General features: G+C 40.2%; 1 protein-coding gene across 1 annotated transcript in view; it reads right to left on the reverse strand.

The window, feature by feature from the left end:
• Positions 1-2,054: 2,054 nt before the first annotated feature.
• The window catches only part of abo (de-etiolated protein 1 abo), a 186,722-nt gene continuing 173,332 nt past the window's right edge, over positions 2,055-15,444 (reverse strand). Inside the window, exons 9-10 of the mRNA XM_080285946.1 lie at positions 12,025-12,231; positions 2,055-3,109 (exon numbers count right to left, since the gene is read on the reverse strand). Coding sequence (XP_080142072.1) covers positions 2,908-3,109; positions 12,025-12,231 — 409 coding nt within the window. The 3' untranslated portion in view covers positions 2,055-2,907. The remainder of the gene's footprint in view (positions 3,110-12,024; positions 12,232-15,444) is intronic.

Below are 15,444 nucleotides of genomic sequence, written 5' to 3' on the forward strand. Positions count from 1 at the left end.
TAAGAAACGGAATCTAAAGGTGAATGTAGGGAAGAGTAAAGTGATGGTCTTTGAGAGGGGTGAAGTCAGTGAATGTACAGCGAGGTTGAATGGTGAGGAATTGGAAAATGTATGTTTAAGTACTTGGGTAGTGTGATGAGTAAGGATGGAGGTTTGGAGGGTGAAGTGCTTGAAAGGGTACAGCAGGGAAGAAAGGTTGCTGGTTCTTTGAAAGCAGTGATAAGAAACAGGGAAGTGAGCATGGAAGTGAAAAAGTTACTACATGACAGTATTGTGATACCAACTCTAACGTATGGAAGTGAAGCTTGGACGTTGTTGGAAGGACACAAGTCTAGAGTGACAGCAGTGGAAATGAGTTATTTAAGAGGAGCCTGTGGAGTCACATGGAGAGACAGGCTGACGAATGAGGATATAAAGGAGCGTTGTGGTGTGGATGTGGATGTGATAGGAAGCGTTATGAGGAACACACTGAGGTGGTTTGGCCATGTGGAGAGAATGGAGAGTGAAAGACTGACGAAGAGAGTGTATGTGAGTGAGGTGGAGGGGGGAAGAGGGAGGGGCAGGCCGAGGACGAGATGGAGGGATGGGGTGGAGAGGTATATGAGAGAGGGAGGTGTGAGTTGGGAGCAGGGCAGTGAAATGGCGGGGGACAGGGCGACTTGGAGGCGATTTGTTTGTGGCCACCCCAAACGGGATTGAGGCATCTGGCAATAGATAGATAGATAGACATTAGTTTGGATGATGGAGTCAAATTTTGTGCCTAAGAGAGAGAGAGAGAGAGAGAGAGAGAGAGAGAGAGAGAGAGAGAGAGAGAGAGAGAGAGGCCACTTATGCATCATTTTAAAGCACAAAGTAAGAGGCTAAGTGAATTACCCATAATTCTGATGAAGCTTATTTCAGTTTTAAAATATTATTTTTTAACAAATATGAAGAGGTTCATTTGGATTCTGAAGGTTAATTTTGTAGTTTAGGAAAATAAAATGTTTTTGAATTGAAAAATGTTTGTTTTTGGCCAATCCAACTCAAAAAAGTTTAAGGATGGGTCAAGTAATACATGTAGCTGAACCATCCCACCATTTTATCCAAACTATCACCACTGGTATGGATGGGTTGGTGAATTTAGAAATTTGTGTTTCGTTAACTATAGCTTAAAACTGAAAAGAGCTAAGGCTTTGATATTATCAGGCTGAAGAACCAAATGATGATGCAACATTTTAACATAAACACAATTACACTACTGCTTAAATCTGAATTTTCATATATTTTTAAAAAGTGTTTGAATCATCACTGCTCTCCCCTAAAACTTTCCATAATCCCTCTGGTGACCTTTCCTATGCATTTGTAGATCCATAAATGCGATAAATACTTTGCATATCCTCTCATGTATCTGATTTACTGCATAAATCTGATCCACATATCCTGGTGAAGGTAAATTTAGTAGTTTCAGCCGTTCAGCTTGTCTCCATAATCTTATCCCTCAAGTTAAAAGACAGGATGAGGTAGGATCCAGAAACTGTGAAGGTATAAAATTGTGAGCTATGAAAAATATGGCCTCTGAAGTTGCCACAAAATTATTCAAACATCACCCAAGCTTGTGGTATCTTGAGAAGCTCTGTTCTTAACCAGATTTCTCCAATCTGCATAACTCATTCTGAAATAATAAGCTAATTTCCATCCTCCTCCTCCTCCTCCTCATTACCCTGACACTTTTCAAGATCCAGAAACAATGAAAAGGAAGGTACAAAACTGAGAGTACTAGGAAAAGCTTGCCCAATGAAATGGGTACCTGCTAACCAGAACACACCCATCAACAATCAACTCAGAAAAATGGGGTGCTAAACCAATGTCAGGCACTCCTCCATACATAATGCATCTAACCAATTTGAACCCTGCAAGTTCTCTAGCATCATATTAACAGCATTGGTTTTTATCCTTAAAATTAATGGTCTATATAAAGAGCAGGTCATACATATTTCAACACTGTTTTACTTACAACAGTACACCATATACAAAGATATAAAAGCATTACATTATTATGTACAATATAAAACATTAATTATCAGAAGCATCACTTAAACAGGTACTTGGCAAGTTAATACAGGATTCTGTTGATGAAGGCAGTGCATACAGCAGACACTCCATGTACTCCCAGGGTAAGAGAAAAACACCAGAAGGTGCCAAAATACATTGAACTCTACTTCATCACCCTGAGGCTTCTGTTGTGATCCAACGCTCACATGCACAAGTGTAACAGATATATTAAAGAGATAAAAATAAACATCAATATTCTGGACTTTTTTACCACATAACAATGGGGTAAGGAAAAGTGGCAAAGCTGCTGAGAAGTGGGTGGAGAGTTTGGGGAAGCAGCCTCTGTCACCCACACAAGCATGCATGGCAAGATAAAGATACTGTACAGCATCTAATTATGAATACATACTTACAATGCAACTGCAATTTCCCATTAATCAGAGTATTTCTTTTTTTATTAATTTTTAGGTAATTCGGTCAGAATAATGTAAATCAGACACATATGAGTCGAGGATCCCCTGTCATTTGAAATCACCTCCAGTATAAACATATTCATATCCCATGCATACAGCTCACACTGCACATCAGATCTAATTATAGTTTCCTCTTGAAAGGCATCTTAATTCACAACTGTCAGAATGTGATTCACACCCAGTAGCTATACAGTAACTCAGGAGTCACTCCATTCATTAGTTAAATTTTCTGATGTTAGATGAATATAATGTTGCACTCACTTACTGTCACCCTAAACTTTTAAGTACTGTATCACGGCCATACTTATATATGTCACCCATAACTTTCAATGCTTAAGTCTCTTATCATCATCATCACCATTCCATACAATGCACACAGCAGTACCAACGTTTCCCACCACTGCTAGCTGGGTTGGTGCCTGAGGTGGAAATTGACAACATAATCCGCGTTGGCACGTTGGACGGAAATGGTGAAGGGGTCTGCTGGGTGGAAAGTGAAGGCCACAAGGCGTCGAGCAGATGGAGAGGCAGCAGTGGAACCAGGAAGTCCTGCTCGACCTGCATTGATGCTGAACTTGATGAGTCCAGAGTCACGTCCATAGAATCTGAGAGCAGGTCATCATAATCAAAATTATTAGCACCATCACCATAACTACAACAATAATCATCATCTACATCATTAATATAATCCCCATTATTATTTGCACCTGAACACCTGTAGGTGGTATTCATCAGCATTACTGCATAAACAATCTTGTGTATTTGTGTAAAGCTGAACATTTAAAAAGTCAGTGCTGTATTGAGATGCCTGGGCACACTGCATTTGAAAGACACGGTCATAGGCATGTGGAAAGAGAGACTGAGGTAGACTTCCAGACATTAGATACAAAAAGGACTGAGAAGAATGTTTAACCTTTGCATTACTGAGGTGTTCAAACAAGGAGGTGAAAGTGTGTGGTTAGAGGGTGCTGTACATTCACAGCAATGATGGAGTGATATAGGTAGTGAGTTCAGAAGAGCAGTATCTGAGAATTTACAACAGTATATTGAGGAGATAGATGCAACATTGCAGCTGTTGTTGTTAACCCGTCAGTCTGACCGAGCAGATCCATTAACTGCAGGCAAAAAACCACTCGTACAGGACCCTCTTGGGCAGTGAATCAATGTTCCCCTGCAGGCAACCACCCCTGCAGGGCTCTCTTGGGCAGTGAATCATTGTTCCCTTGCAGCAGACAGTGCCTTGTAACAGCAAGGTGAATGGAAGAGTGTGGAGGTTTAGTTCCCAGACGGATGCCACATTTGCATCTCTTCACCCAGTTAACAGGGACACCATAGTAGGCTCCACATCACACCACCATCTGGGAATGGTTATCACACAGCATTTATGTGGTTTCCTTGGTTACAGGAAAGCATTAGGCTTGTCACTCGGTGTGGAGTCACCTGATGTGGAAAGAAAAGTAACAAAATGCCACAGGGAGGATGGGAGAAATATGAAGTGAGGACACAGAAAAAGAATGATCAAGGTGAAGGAAGAAATAAGCAGCACGACATCAAGCAGTGAACAGAGGGAGATCGGTGAGAAGAGGGAAGTTGATAAGACAGACTTTAGCGTAAAGATGCTGTAAGTGGTAAGCCCTCCTACATATGAGAGAACTGTACTCCACACATATGAAGCAGTCCAGATCAGTGAAAGGAGGAAAACTGATAAAACATAGTCTTTAGCTTAAAAAAGCTGTAAATGGTGAGCCCTCCTAAATATCAGAGAGCTGTACTCCACACTGGGGCTTATAAAAGCCGTGTAATGAGTCAACAACCGAATGAGGTTACAGAAAGCTGCACTGGTTCTGCATACCCAACCTCTGTGCAGATGATGTCACAAAAGGAGTAATGTGATCGCCCCAAAATACATCAGGAGAATAAGACACAAAGGATATACAGATGATAAAGTTCTCTACAGTGTACTAATGAAGAAGTATCACATCTGACAGCAATATGAATGGGTCCACAAACTAGTCACCAATTCTCTACACATCCATGCATATAAACTTATAACAGTGCTGGAGAGGGATGCTTTTACTTGGTGACATATACATAACTGAGTCCCAGTTCTTTTCTATACATCATAAATATGCTGTTCCCTACGTGACAAAAAGTGGATTGGCAGAAGGTTAGTGCCTCTCCCCGGAAAACAACTAACTAAAAATACGAATAAGAAGCTAGGACCAGGACTGACCAACAGGTGACGACTAAGGACCGAACAAATGACATGGTACAGATTGCGACATGGAATGTAAGGGGTGCAAACGATGAGGTGAGAGAGAGAGAGATTGTTCAGGTGCTTGAGGGTGCAAAAGTGGATGTATGTGGATTAACAAAGTAAATGGAGAAGTGAGAGTCTGAGAGAATGGGAGAATGGATGAGGTATATGCGTGCGTGTGGGTGAGAATGAGAGGGCAAACGAAGGAGTGTGTATTGTTGTGTGCAAGAGATGGAAGGAGAATATAAGAGAGTATGTATCAGTTGGCTCACGGATTGTGTAGGTAAAACTGAAAGTTGGACTACAAATGTGGGTGATTGTGTATGTGCCAAAGCACACTCTGCAAGCAGAGTGAAAGAAGAATTCTTGACAAACGTAGATACATGCATGGAAAAGTTTTAAAGGACTGACAGTCTTTTTGACTAGAGATATGAATGGAAAAGTAGGGAATGTGAAGGTGGATGGAGTTGTTGGTGAGTGGATTATGCCTGCAGAATTGGATGATAATGGCAGTGCCCTAGTGGACATTTGTGCCGGGAGTGGGTTGGTGATAGCCGGTACCCTTTTCAGACACAAAATGATCCACAGGTACATGTGGCGAGTGATGAGAAGGGTGGGTTGTGAACTGAATGAACGGACGGCAATGATTGATTATGTGTGTGTGAATGGTAGAATGAGAAGGTGTGTAATGGATGCAAGAGCATATAGAGGCTGGGGAAGTGGACTTTCTGACCACACTTGGTGGTGGTGAAAGTCAAGGTTCAAGCAAAATGGGGGTATACAAGAAGGGAAGGAGAAGAGGAAGTAGTTCATACAAGGAGGGTTTGAAAGGTTACAAAAGGATGGAAAAAAGGCAGAATAAATGCAACTGGGTAAATATGATTTGCAGCAGATGGGGGACATGGAAAGTGTGCGCAAGATTTTCACAGAAGAAATCTGTGCAGCACGTAAGGTGGTGTGTGGGGTGAGGAGAAGACGAAAGGGGGTGTAAGGAAAAGCATGGTGGAATGAAGAGGTGAGACAGGTTGTGACACAAAAGAAGAATGCATTGTCAGTGGATGAGAAACAGAGGCATGGAGGAAGTTGAGAGACGGAAGAGAGAGTTATATGTAAAGAGGAAAAGACAGGTGAAAAGATTAGTAAGGAGAGAGTGGATGAGGAATTTGGAGGAGTATAAGGTGGAGGGAATGTAAGAAAATGTTCTGGAAAGAGGTAAAGAGATTTAGACAGGGTGATAAAGAAGTAAGTCAGGGAGTGAAAGACAAAAATGGCTGTTTACTAGTGGAGAAGGGAGAAAAAGTGAGCAGATGGATACAACGCTTTAAGGAATTCTTGAACATAGAGAATGAAACTAATGCGAATATAAGGCTGGGAGGAGGAGGGATGTGAGAAGAAAGGAAGACATCAGTAGGATGGAAGTTGTGGACGTAATGAGGAAAGTCAAAAAGGGGAAAGCCCCAAGAATTGATGGCGTGTGTGGTAAAATGCTGAAGCGTGGGGGAGAGATAGTAGTACAATGGATATGGAAGATGTGCAGATTGGCTTGGGAGGAAGGTAAAGTCCCGGAGGATTGGAAGTCAGGTATAATTCCCTGTACAAAGGAAAAGGGGAAAAAGAAGTGTGTGGTAATTATAGGGGCATTTGTCTTCTCAGTGTAACAGGAAATGTATATGGTGGGATACTTACCGACAGAGTTATGGAAAAAACAGAGGAATTAGTTGGAGAAGAACAGGGAGGTTTTAGGAAGACAAGAGGTTGGAGTAGATCAGATATGCATTCTTAGGTCTATAAGGGAAAAGTTTCTACAAAAGAGAAAGAAGTTGTATGTGGCCTTCATGGATTTGGAGAAAGCATATGACAGGGTGGATAGACAAGGAATGTGGAAATTATTAAGAATATATAGAGTAAATGGGAAGTTGTTGAATGTCGTGACGAGTATGTATGAAGATGCTAAGGCTGCAGTGCATGTGGAGAGTGAACTGAGTAAATTTTTCTATATGAAAGTTGGACTGAAACAGGGATGTGTCATGTCTCCATGGTTGTTCTCTCTGTATATGGATGGGGTTATAAAAGAGATACAAGGTAGGACAGTGGATGCTGGAGTGGCCCTAATGTGAGAGGTCAGTGTGCAGAAACTCCCTGTACTGTGTTGTTTGCAGATGATACAGTGTTGTCAGGTGAAGACGAAGGGGAGCTGCAAGGCTTGGTAAATGAATTTGGGAGAGTGTAAGAAACAGAATCTAAAGGTGAATGTAGGTACGAGTAAAGTTATGGTCTTCGAGAGAAATCAAGTCACTGAATGTACCGTGAGGTTGGATGAGGAGGAAATGAAAAATGTGAGTGCGTTTAAGTACTTGGGCAGGATGATGAGTAAGGATGGAAGTTTGGAGGGTGAAGTGCTTGAAACGGTACAATAAGGGAGAAAGATTGCTGGTTCCTTGAAAGAAGTGATAAGAAACAAGGAAGTGAGCATGGAAGTGAAAAAGTTATTGCATGACAGTATTGTGCTACGAACTCTGATGTATGGAGGTGAAGCTTGAACCTTGTTAGAAGGACACAAGTCAAGAGTGAAAGCAGTGGAAATGAGTTATCTGAGAGGTGCATGTGGAGTCACACAGAGAGACAGACTGACAAATGCGGAAGTGAAGGAGCTTTGTGGTGTGGATGTGATAAGACACATTAGGAGAAACACAATGAGATGTTTTGGTCATGTGGAAAGGATGGAGAGCATGAGACAGACTAGGAGAGTATATGTGAGTGAGGTGGAGGGGTGGAGAGGAAGCAGGAGGCCAAGGATGAGATGGAGGAATGGAGTGGAGAGGTATATGAGAGAAGGGTGTGTGACCTGGGAGCAGGGCAATGAAATGGCGGGGGACAGGGCGATATGGAGGCAATTTGTTTGTGGCCACCCCTTACGAGATTAAAGCATCTGGCAACAGATAGATAGATAGATGTGCTATTTCTACAAATAATCCATAACCTTCACCTAATCTAAAATCCTCCCTTTGGTTTCTAATTATCCTGGTTGTGTCCTCCCTACTCCTTACCATACCTTCAAAACCCATCATAGTGCCAAATGATCTTAGCTATCTGGCACATATAAATCATCCATTCACTCACTCATATTCTCACAAATATAACCAGACTTCTCCACTACCCAGTCATGGATATGTTTCCTAACTTTCATCATATCCCCCAGGAGGATGATGGTGGAGTGCAGAAAAGGACAATTTGAGCCTGCAATCCACAGAATTCACGTTCAGAGGGGACATACATCACCCACTCAGTCAGTGTATTGCTGGTCTACTCCAGGGTGACTCTACATTGAGTGACAAGCCAAATGATTTCCTGTAAGCCAGGAAATCATTTGATATGCTGGGTGGTAACCTTATAACCAATATATACGTGTTACCTATGTGTCAAGTGGGTTGCAGGAGGGCTAGTGTCCCTTCCGAGAAAACAACCAACTAAAAAGACAAGCGAAATTCCTCAGACCATGATTGGCTGACTGATGATGACGAAGGACCGGACAGAGGACATAATGTGGATTTCAATGTGGAATGTGAGGGGTGTGAATGATGAGGTGAAAGAAAGAGAGAGAATGTCCAGGTGCCTGAGGATGCAAAAGTGGACATATATGGACTGGCTGTGACCAAATGGAGACGTGAGAGTGTGAGAGACTGGGAATGTGGATTAGGCATATGTGCAGGAATAGGTGAGAATGAGAGGGCAAAGAGTGTACGTATTGTTAGGTGCAAGAGATGGAAGGAGAATATAAAAAACTATGGATCAGCTGGCTCAAGGATTGTTGGGGTAAGATTGAAAGTTGGAATACAAGTGTGGGCGCTGTGTGTGTGCATGTGCTAACAGAAGACCTTGTGAGAAGAGTGAAAGAAGAGTTCTGGGCAAATGTGGAAGCATGCACAGAAAAGTCTGAAAGGAATGAGACAGCATTTTTTATATAAAATATGAAAGGAAAAGTAGGGAATGTGAAAGTGGATGGAGTACAGTAGTTGGTGAGAGGGGTGTGCCTGAGGAAAAGGAAGAATATTAGTGCTCTAGTGGACATTTGTGTGGGGTGGGGAATGGCGACAGCCAATACCCTCTGTAGGCACAAAATGATCCACAGGCATACATGGTGAATGATAAGAAGGGTGGGTGATGAACTGAATGAATGGAAGACAGTAACTGTGTGTGTGGATGAGCAATTGATGTGCTGGATGCAAGAAAATACAAAGGTTGGGAGAGGATTTTCTGACCACCACTAGGTGGTGGTAAAAGTCAAAGTACAAATGTGATGGATAAACAGAATGGGACAAGGGAAGGAGGAAGAGTCTTTACAAAGAGCGTAGAAAGATTGGAGAAAAATATAAATATATATATATATGTATATATATATATATATATATATATATATATATATATATATATATATATATATATATATATATATGTATATATATGTATATATATATATATGTATATATATATATATGTATATATATGTATATATATATATATGTATATATATATATATGTATATATATGTATATATATATATATGTATATATATATATATGTATATATATGTATATATATATATATGTATATATATGTATATATATATATATGTATATATATGTATATATATATATATGTATATATATGTATATATATATATATGTATATATATGTATATATATATATATATGTATATATATGTATATATATATATATATATATATATATATATATATATATATATATATATATATATATATATATATATATGAGGGAAGTGGAGGAGTGATACGGTAAATAAGATCTGAAGCAAATGGGGAAGGTGGAAGGTGAGTGCAAGATATTCACAGAAGAAATCTGCACATGTGAGGTGGTATGTGAGGTGAGAAGAAGTTGGAAAAAGTTGAAAGAAACAGCAGGTGGAATGAAGAGGTGAGACAAGCTGTGGTGAAAAAGAAGAAAGCATATAGTGAGCGGTTGGGAAGCAGAGGCATGGAGAAAGCTGAGGGACAGAACAGAGAGTTATATACAAATGTGATGGATGAAAAGATTAGTAAGAAAGAGTATGACAAGAGTGAAAGAGGTGTCTGGAAAAAATTTGAGTGTAAAGTGGAGGGAATGTACAGAAGTACAGTATTCTGGAAGGAAGTAAGGAGAGTTAGACCGGGTGATACAGAAGGTGGTAGAGAATTGAAAGATAAAAATGGCAGATTGCTAGAGAAGAAGAAAGTAGGCAGATGGAAAGAATATTTGAAGGAACTGTTAAATACAGAGAATGAAACTAATGCAAGTAGAAGTGGCTGGGGAATGGTTGGGAGTAGGAGGGAGATGAGAAGGGAGGAAGAGATCATTATAATGTAAGTAGTGGAAGCAATGAAGAAAGCAAATATGGGGGAGGCCCCAGAAATTGATGGAGTGTGTGGTGAAATGCTGAAGCATGAGGGAGATAGTAGCAGAGTGCAGAGTGGATATGGAAGATGTGCAAACTGACTTGAGAGGAAGGCAGAGTCCTGGGGTACTGGAAGTCAGGTATAATTACTCCCCTATACAAAGGAAAAGGAAAAAAAGAAATGTATGGTATTCATAGGGGTATTTGTCTTCTCAGTGTAAAGAGAAAAGTATATGGCAGGACACTAATAGAGTTAGGGAAATAACAGGAATTAGCTGGAGAAGAACAAGGAGGTTTTAGGAAGGGAGGAGATTGTGTAGATCAGATGTTTAGTGGAGAAGTTTATAGAGATGGGAAAAAAGTTGTATGTGGCCATACATGGATTTGAAGAAAGCATATCACAGAGTGGATAGACAAGGAGTGTTGAAAATAATAAGAATATATGGAGCAAATGGGAAGTTGTTGAATGCTGTGAAGAGTATGTATGAAGGAGCAAGGGCTGCAGTGAGTGAGAATGGTGAACTGAGTGAATTTTTCAATCTGATTGCTGGATTGAAACAGGGAGGTGTAATGTCTCTATGGCTGTTCAACCTGTAAATGGATGGAGTTATAACAGAGATACACGGTAGGGCAGCGGATGTTGGAGCGGTCCTAAAGAGACAGGGAAGAGTTGAGCAACTTCCTATTCTGTTGTTTGCAGATGATACTTATTGTTAAAAGAAGACAAAGGGGAACTGCAAGGCTTGAGTGTATGTAAAAAATGATATCTAAAGGTCAATGTAGGAATGGGTAAAGTTGTGGTCTTTGAGAGAAATGAAGTCAATGAATACATAGTGAGGGTGGATGGTGGGCAAATGGAGAATGTGTGTGCATTTATGTACTTGATTAGTGTGATGAGTAAGGATGGAAGTTGGAAGGATGAAGTGCTTGAAAGGGTACAACAGGGCAGAAGGGTTGATAGTTTTTAAGCACTGATAAGAAATAGGGAAGTGAGCATGGAAGTAAAAAAGTTCCTGCATGATAGTATTGTGATATCAACTCTAATGTATGGAAGTGAAGCTTGGATCTTGTAGGAAGGACACAAGTTAAGAGTGAAAGAAGTGGAAATGAGTTACTTGTGAGGGGCATGTGGGGTTACATGGAGAGAGAGACTGAGAAATGAGGATGTGAAGGAGTGCTGTGGTGTGGATGTGGATGTGATAGAAAGCATTAGGAAAAATACACTGCAGTGGTTTGGCCATGTGAATACGATGAGAGTGAGAGACAAATGAGGAGAGTATATGTGAGTGAGGTGGAAGGGGGGAAAGGGAGGGGGAGCCCGAGGATGAGATAGAGGGAAGGAGTGGAGAGGTATATGAGAGAAGTGTGTGAGTTGGGGGAGGGCATCATAATAGCAGGGGACATGGCAACATGGAGGTGATTTGTTTATGGCCACCCCTTATAGAATTAAGGCAAATGGCTATAGACAGATAGATAGATGCCTGGGGATACAAAAACAACAGCAAAAATTTATTGTATGAACAGTACAGTATACAGTATACAGGGTGTCCTGGGAGGAATGTCAAATACTTTGAGAAATGACAGATGAGGGAATTCTAAGCAAAAAATGTTATATGAACATGTGTCCAAATCTGAACCGTTACGGAGCTACAATTACTGATGACCTTATGGCCGAAAATGGTCTCCTTCATTATTCGCCCATAAGGTCATCAGTAACTGTAGCTCCGTAACAGTTGGGATTTGGACACATGTTCATATAACAGTTTTTCCTCAGAATTCCCTCCTCTATCATTTCCCAAAGTTTTTGACATTCCTCCCGGGACACCCTGTATAGTCTAAAGCAAATCACTGACCTGATGGGATGGTCAGCACAACTCTTAGGACGCTCCATGACTGAAACCCACTTGTCATCGTAGGAGAACAGAGTGAGGTCGAGGTAGGGTGAGGCAGAGAAAGACTGGGCTGAGATGGGCAGCTGGCCAAGGAGCCGCTTGGTGGCCTCAGTTACACCACCACCTCGAGCATTGATGAAGGTTTTCTTGAACCGTTTATGGATCAACCTGGTAATTTTTAATAAACAAAGGATTACCTATGGTTCCTGGATCACCCTCGTACTTATGATTTAAACAGTTAATTATTGTCATTATTAATATAATAATCTGGATTAAACAACAGATTACTTTTTAATCTTTTTAGAAATGTTATACAGTAATTCATTTCTCATTTATCAACCTCATCACCACAATGACTTTTTTTGCTAATGTTGTACTGTATATTCTTGCTACACCTGACAACTGCTTTCAGCACTTCAGAGACTTCCAACTGGAGGAGTTTGATACACTAGAGCTCCTTCCTAAGTTGAACAAATTAAAACTGCCTGGTGGTAGACTGACTGAGATGAAAAAAAGATGTCTATTGAAGGAGATTCCCCCCCCCAAAAAAAATAATAATAATAATTATAATAATAATTAGTAAACTCCCACAAATTCTTGCATACAGTAGTACTGTCATTAAGAGTGTGATTGTTAATTCATCAAGGGATACATGTGAGTTCTGGAAGATGAACAGGATAAGAAAATTCAGTATTTTCAAGATGTGGAGAAAGGATGTCTACTGATCACAGAGTAGAGGAGTAAGCAGATGGTATGGTCATCTGAGGGGAATGGATATAAACAGGATGGTGAAACAGGTGTAAATATGAGTAAGTCTGAGCATAGGAGGAGTGATGGAAGGCTAACAAGATAATAATTGGGTTTGTTAAATGAATGTGAGAGAAAGATATTGAAAATGAGGAACAAGAGAAATTGTATAGAAGAGAAATGGGTGACACATAAAAGTAAACCCTTAGCACATACGGGGCTGACACAAGGCAGAATTATACATAATTTTTCTCCACAACCACCAGTAACTGTCCTAAAAGTCTCTTCTACAAAATAATACAGTATAACATATTATGGAAATAAGCACTCACCAGTTATCCTGTCACCATAAGTACAGTATAATTATTATTACCCGCAGCAGCAATGGTTATGTTAAAGCAGAAGGATGATACTCAAAGTTGTAAGTACCTTGTGATGTCTAAGGTAAGGGAGGGACTCAATTCTTTGTCAGAGGGTAATGTGTAAATGCATAGGTCTCCTCTAAAATTTTGTAACACTACTATATATTCAAAACAAATTGAGGCATTCTGTGGATGAAGGGCCGACCAACCAAAAAAGGTGAAATGGACCTACGGGGTCCAGCATGTTCCCCTGGCTTACAGTTGAGCGTCCTCCAAAGAAATAAATAATGGCCCTTTTAGCACAGTCGAACATTCACAATCTGGACTCCCAGCAATCGACTCTATTACATTTGGCTGGCCCAATTAACTGTGCTGCCATGGAGGAAAAAGGGCCACTGGGCAAATTCCTCCCATCCAATGAAGCACTTGTTGGCCTGTGAGTACACTACCTGATATGTAATACCTGTCTTTTTTATTGCTTAATTTTGAGATATAACAGCTATTTAATTATGACTCCAAAATGGCACCTTTTTGTGAAGTATTCACATACTGTACAGTATTTATTGAGATTAAGGTTATTTTGGGGGGAGGGGGAGAGAGGCCATAAGTATTATACATCAATGGTCTTTTCATTTCAAACCTTGAAAATGGGAGGGGTTTGGCTTTGCACTGTACAAAAATAGGTGTGGTACTCCCCACATGCTCTTCCATTTATTGTGCTGAAAACAGTTATTATCATGATTGTAAATACAGTTACCAGTAATAATATGAAAGTCTATTAATTCACCAATTTTTTGGTGGATGAACAGAGACAAGTAAAGCAATCAGTACAAAGATATTAACTTTCAAATCACTAAGCAACATTTTCTTCAAATCTTGTATATGGTTGGTTGGCCCTTCTTCCACAGCGTGTGTAAAATATACCTGTAACAAAATATATAATGTTAACAAGTTCACTCTGATGATATATTTTATGTTGTATTACTACAATCTTCAGATTATTATTTTTGGCCAAGGAGAGAGTTTTCAAACTGTGGAGCAACAGCTGAATACTCAAAACACATGCCTGTGGTATCTCATTATGACAATCACATCTTGCTGATGGATGTCATATGTGCCTGATCCAATGATACTCAAAACATATGAGCTGACATCTTGTGATATTAGAAGTCACAGATGGATGTGGTATCTTGTGATACCTGCAGAGGGTGTCACAGAAAACACAATGCATAAAAAGTCACCATACAACTTTACAGTATAACCTGTACAAAGAGTTTCTGCGGCCTACTGAAGAATTACTGTAAGAATTGAAAATAAGCTAAAGGATGATAAGAAACAATTCTGGATGGGGAAATGGAATAAAGAATGGTAAATGAATATGATATAATCAAGAAGAGCACACACACACATTTAGTACCTGTATACAAGATCTGTCAAAATAAAATAAATAATGCTCCAGCTAGCCAGCTTAGCCTGACTGGGATGGGAGCGCTATGTAATGGCAACTTTCAGCTTTAGTCTAACACTAGCTACATCATGCCATGTCACTTAGTCACTGAGGTACACATGCTTGAGTGAAGGTATGTTTAGTGCACATGAAGAATTGTTGCAAGCTGAACAATGAAGGTGCTTGAAGAGCACTGTGTTTGTGTGAAATTCTGCTTCAAACTGGGAAAAACTTTTACAGAGATTTTTCAAACACTGCAACAGGCTCATGGGGAGGATTGTTCAAGCTGTGTGCACAATGGTTCAATTCAGGAAGAACATCCACCAAGACGATTACAAATCTGGACAGCCTTCCATATTAAGAAACGATGATCACATAGAGAAAGCATATGCTGTGATCTGTGAAAATCATCACCTTGTTGTTCATAAAGTTTGAAGAGGCAGACATCGGTAAAAGTTTGTGCCACATGATGTTAACCGAAAAACTGAAGATGCATTGTGTTGTCACAAAATTTGTGCTGCGTCAAAATCTACCACGGAAGTACCCCCTAATTTTTAACAATAACCAGCTCAATCCTGCATCATCTTTAAACATACTGTACTTGGAGTTTCATTCTCTCAGGATTTACCTTGGAAAGAACATACTACCCCCCCTGTAAAATCTGCTTCCAAGAGATTGGGTGAGCTAAGCCAACTCTGTACCTTCTTTACCCCTACACAGTTGTCAACTTTATACAAGGGTTTTATTCTCCCCTGTGTAGAGTACAACTCTCATGTGTGGGAAGGCTCCCCACACACAGCTCTTCTCAACAGCGTGGAGTCAAAG

This window comes from Coenobita brevimanus, chromosome 109, assembly GCF_032717465.1.
Source record: "Coenobita brevimanus isolate Jiangsu-jjx chromosome 109, ASM3271746v2, whole genome shotgun sequence".
NCBI lineage: Eukaryota > Metazoa > Arthropoda > Malacostraca > Decapoda > Coenobitidae > Coenobita > Coenobita brevimanus.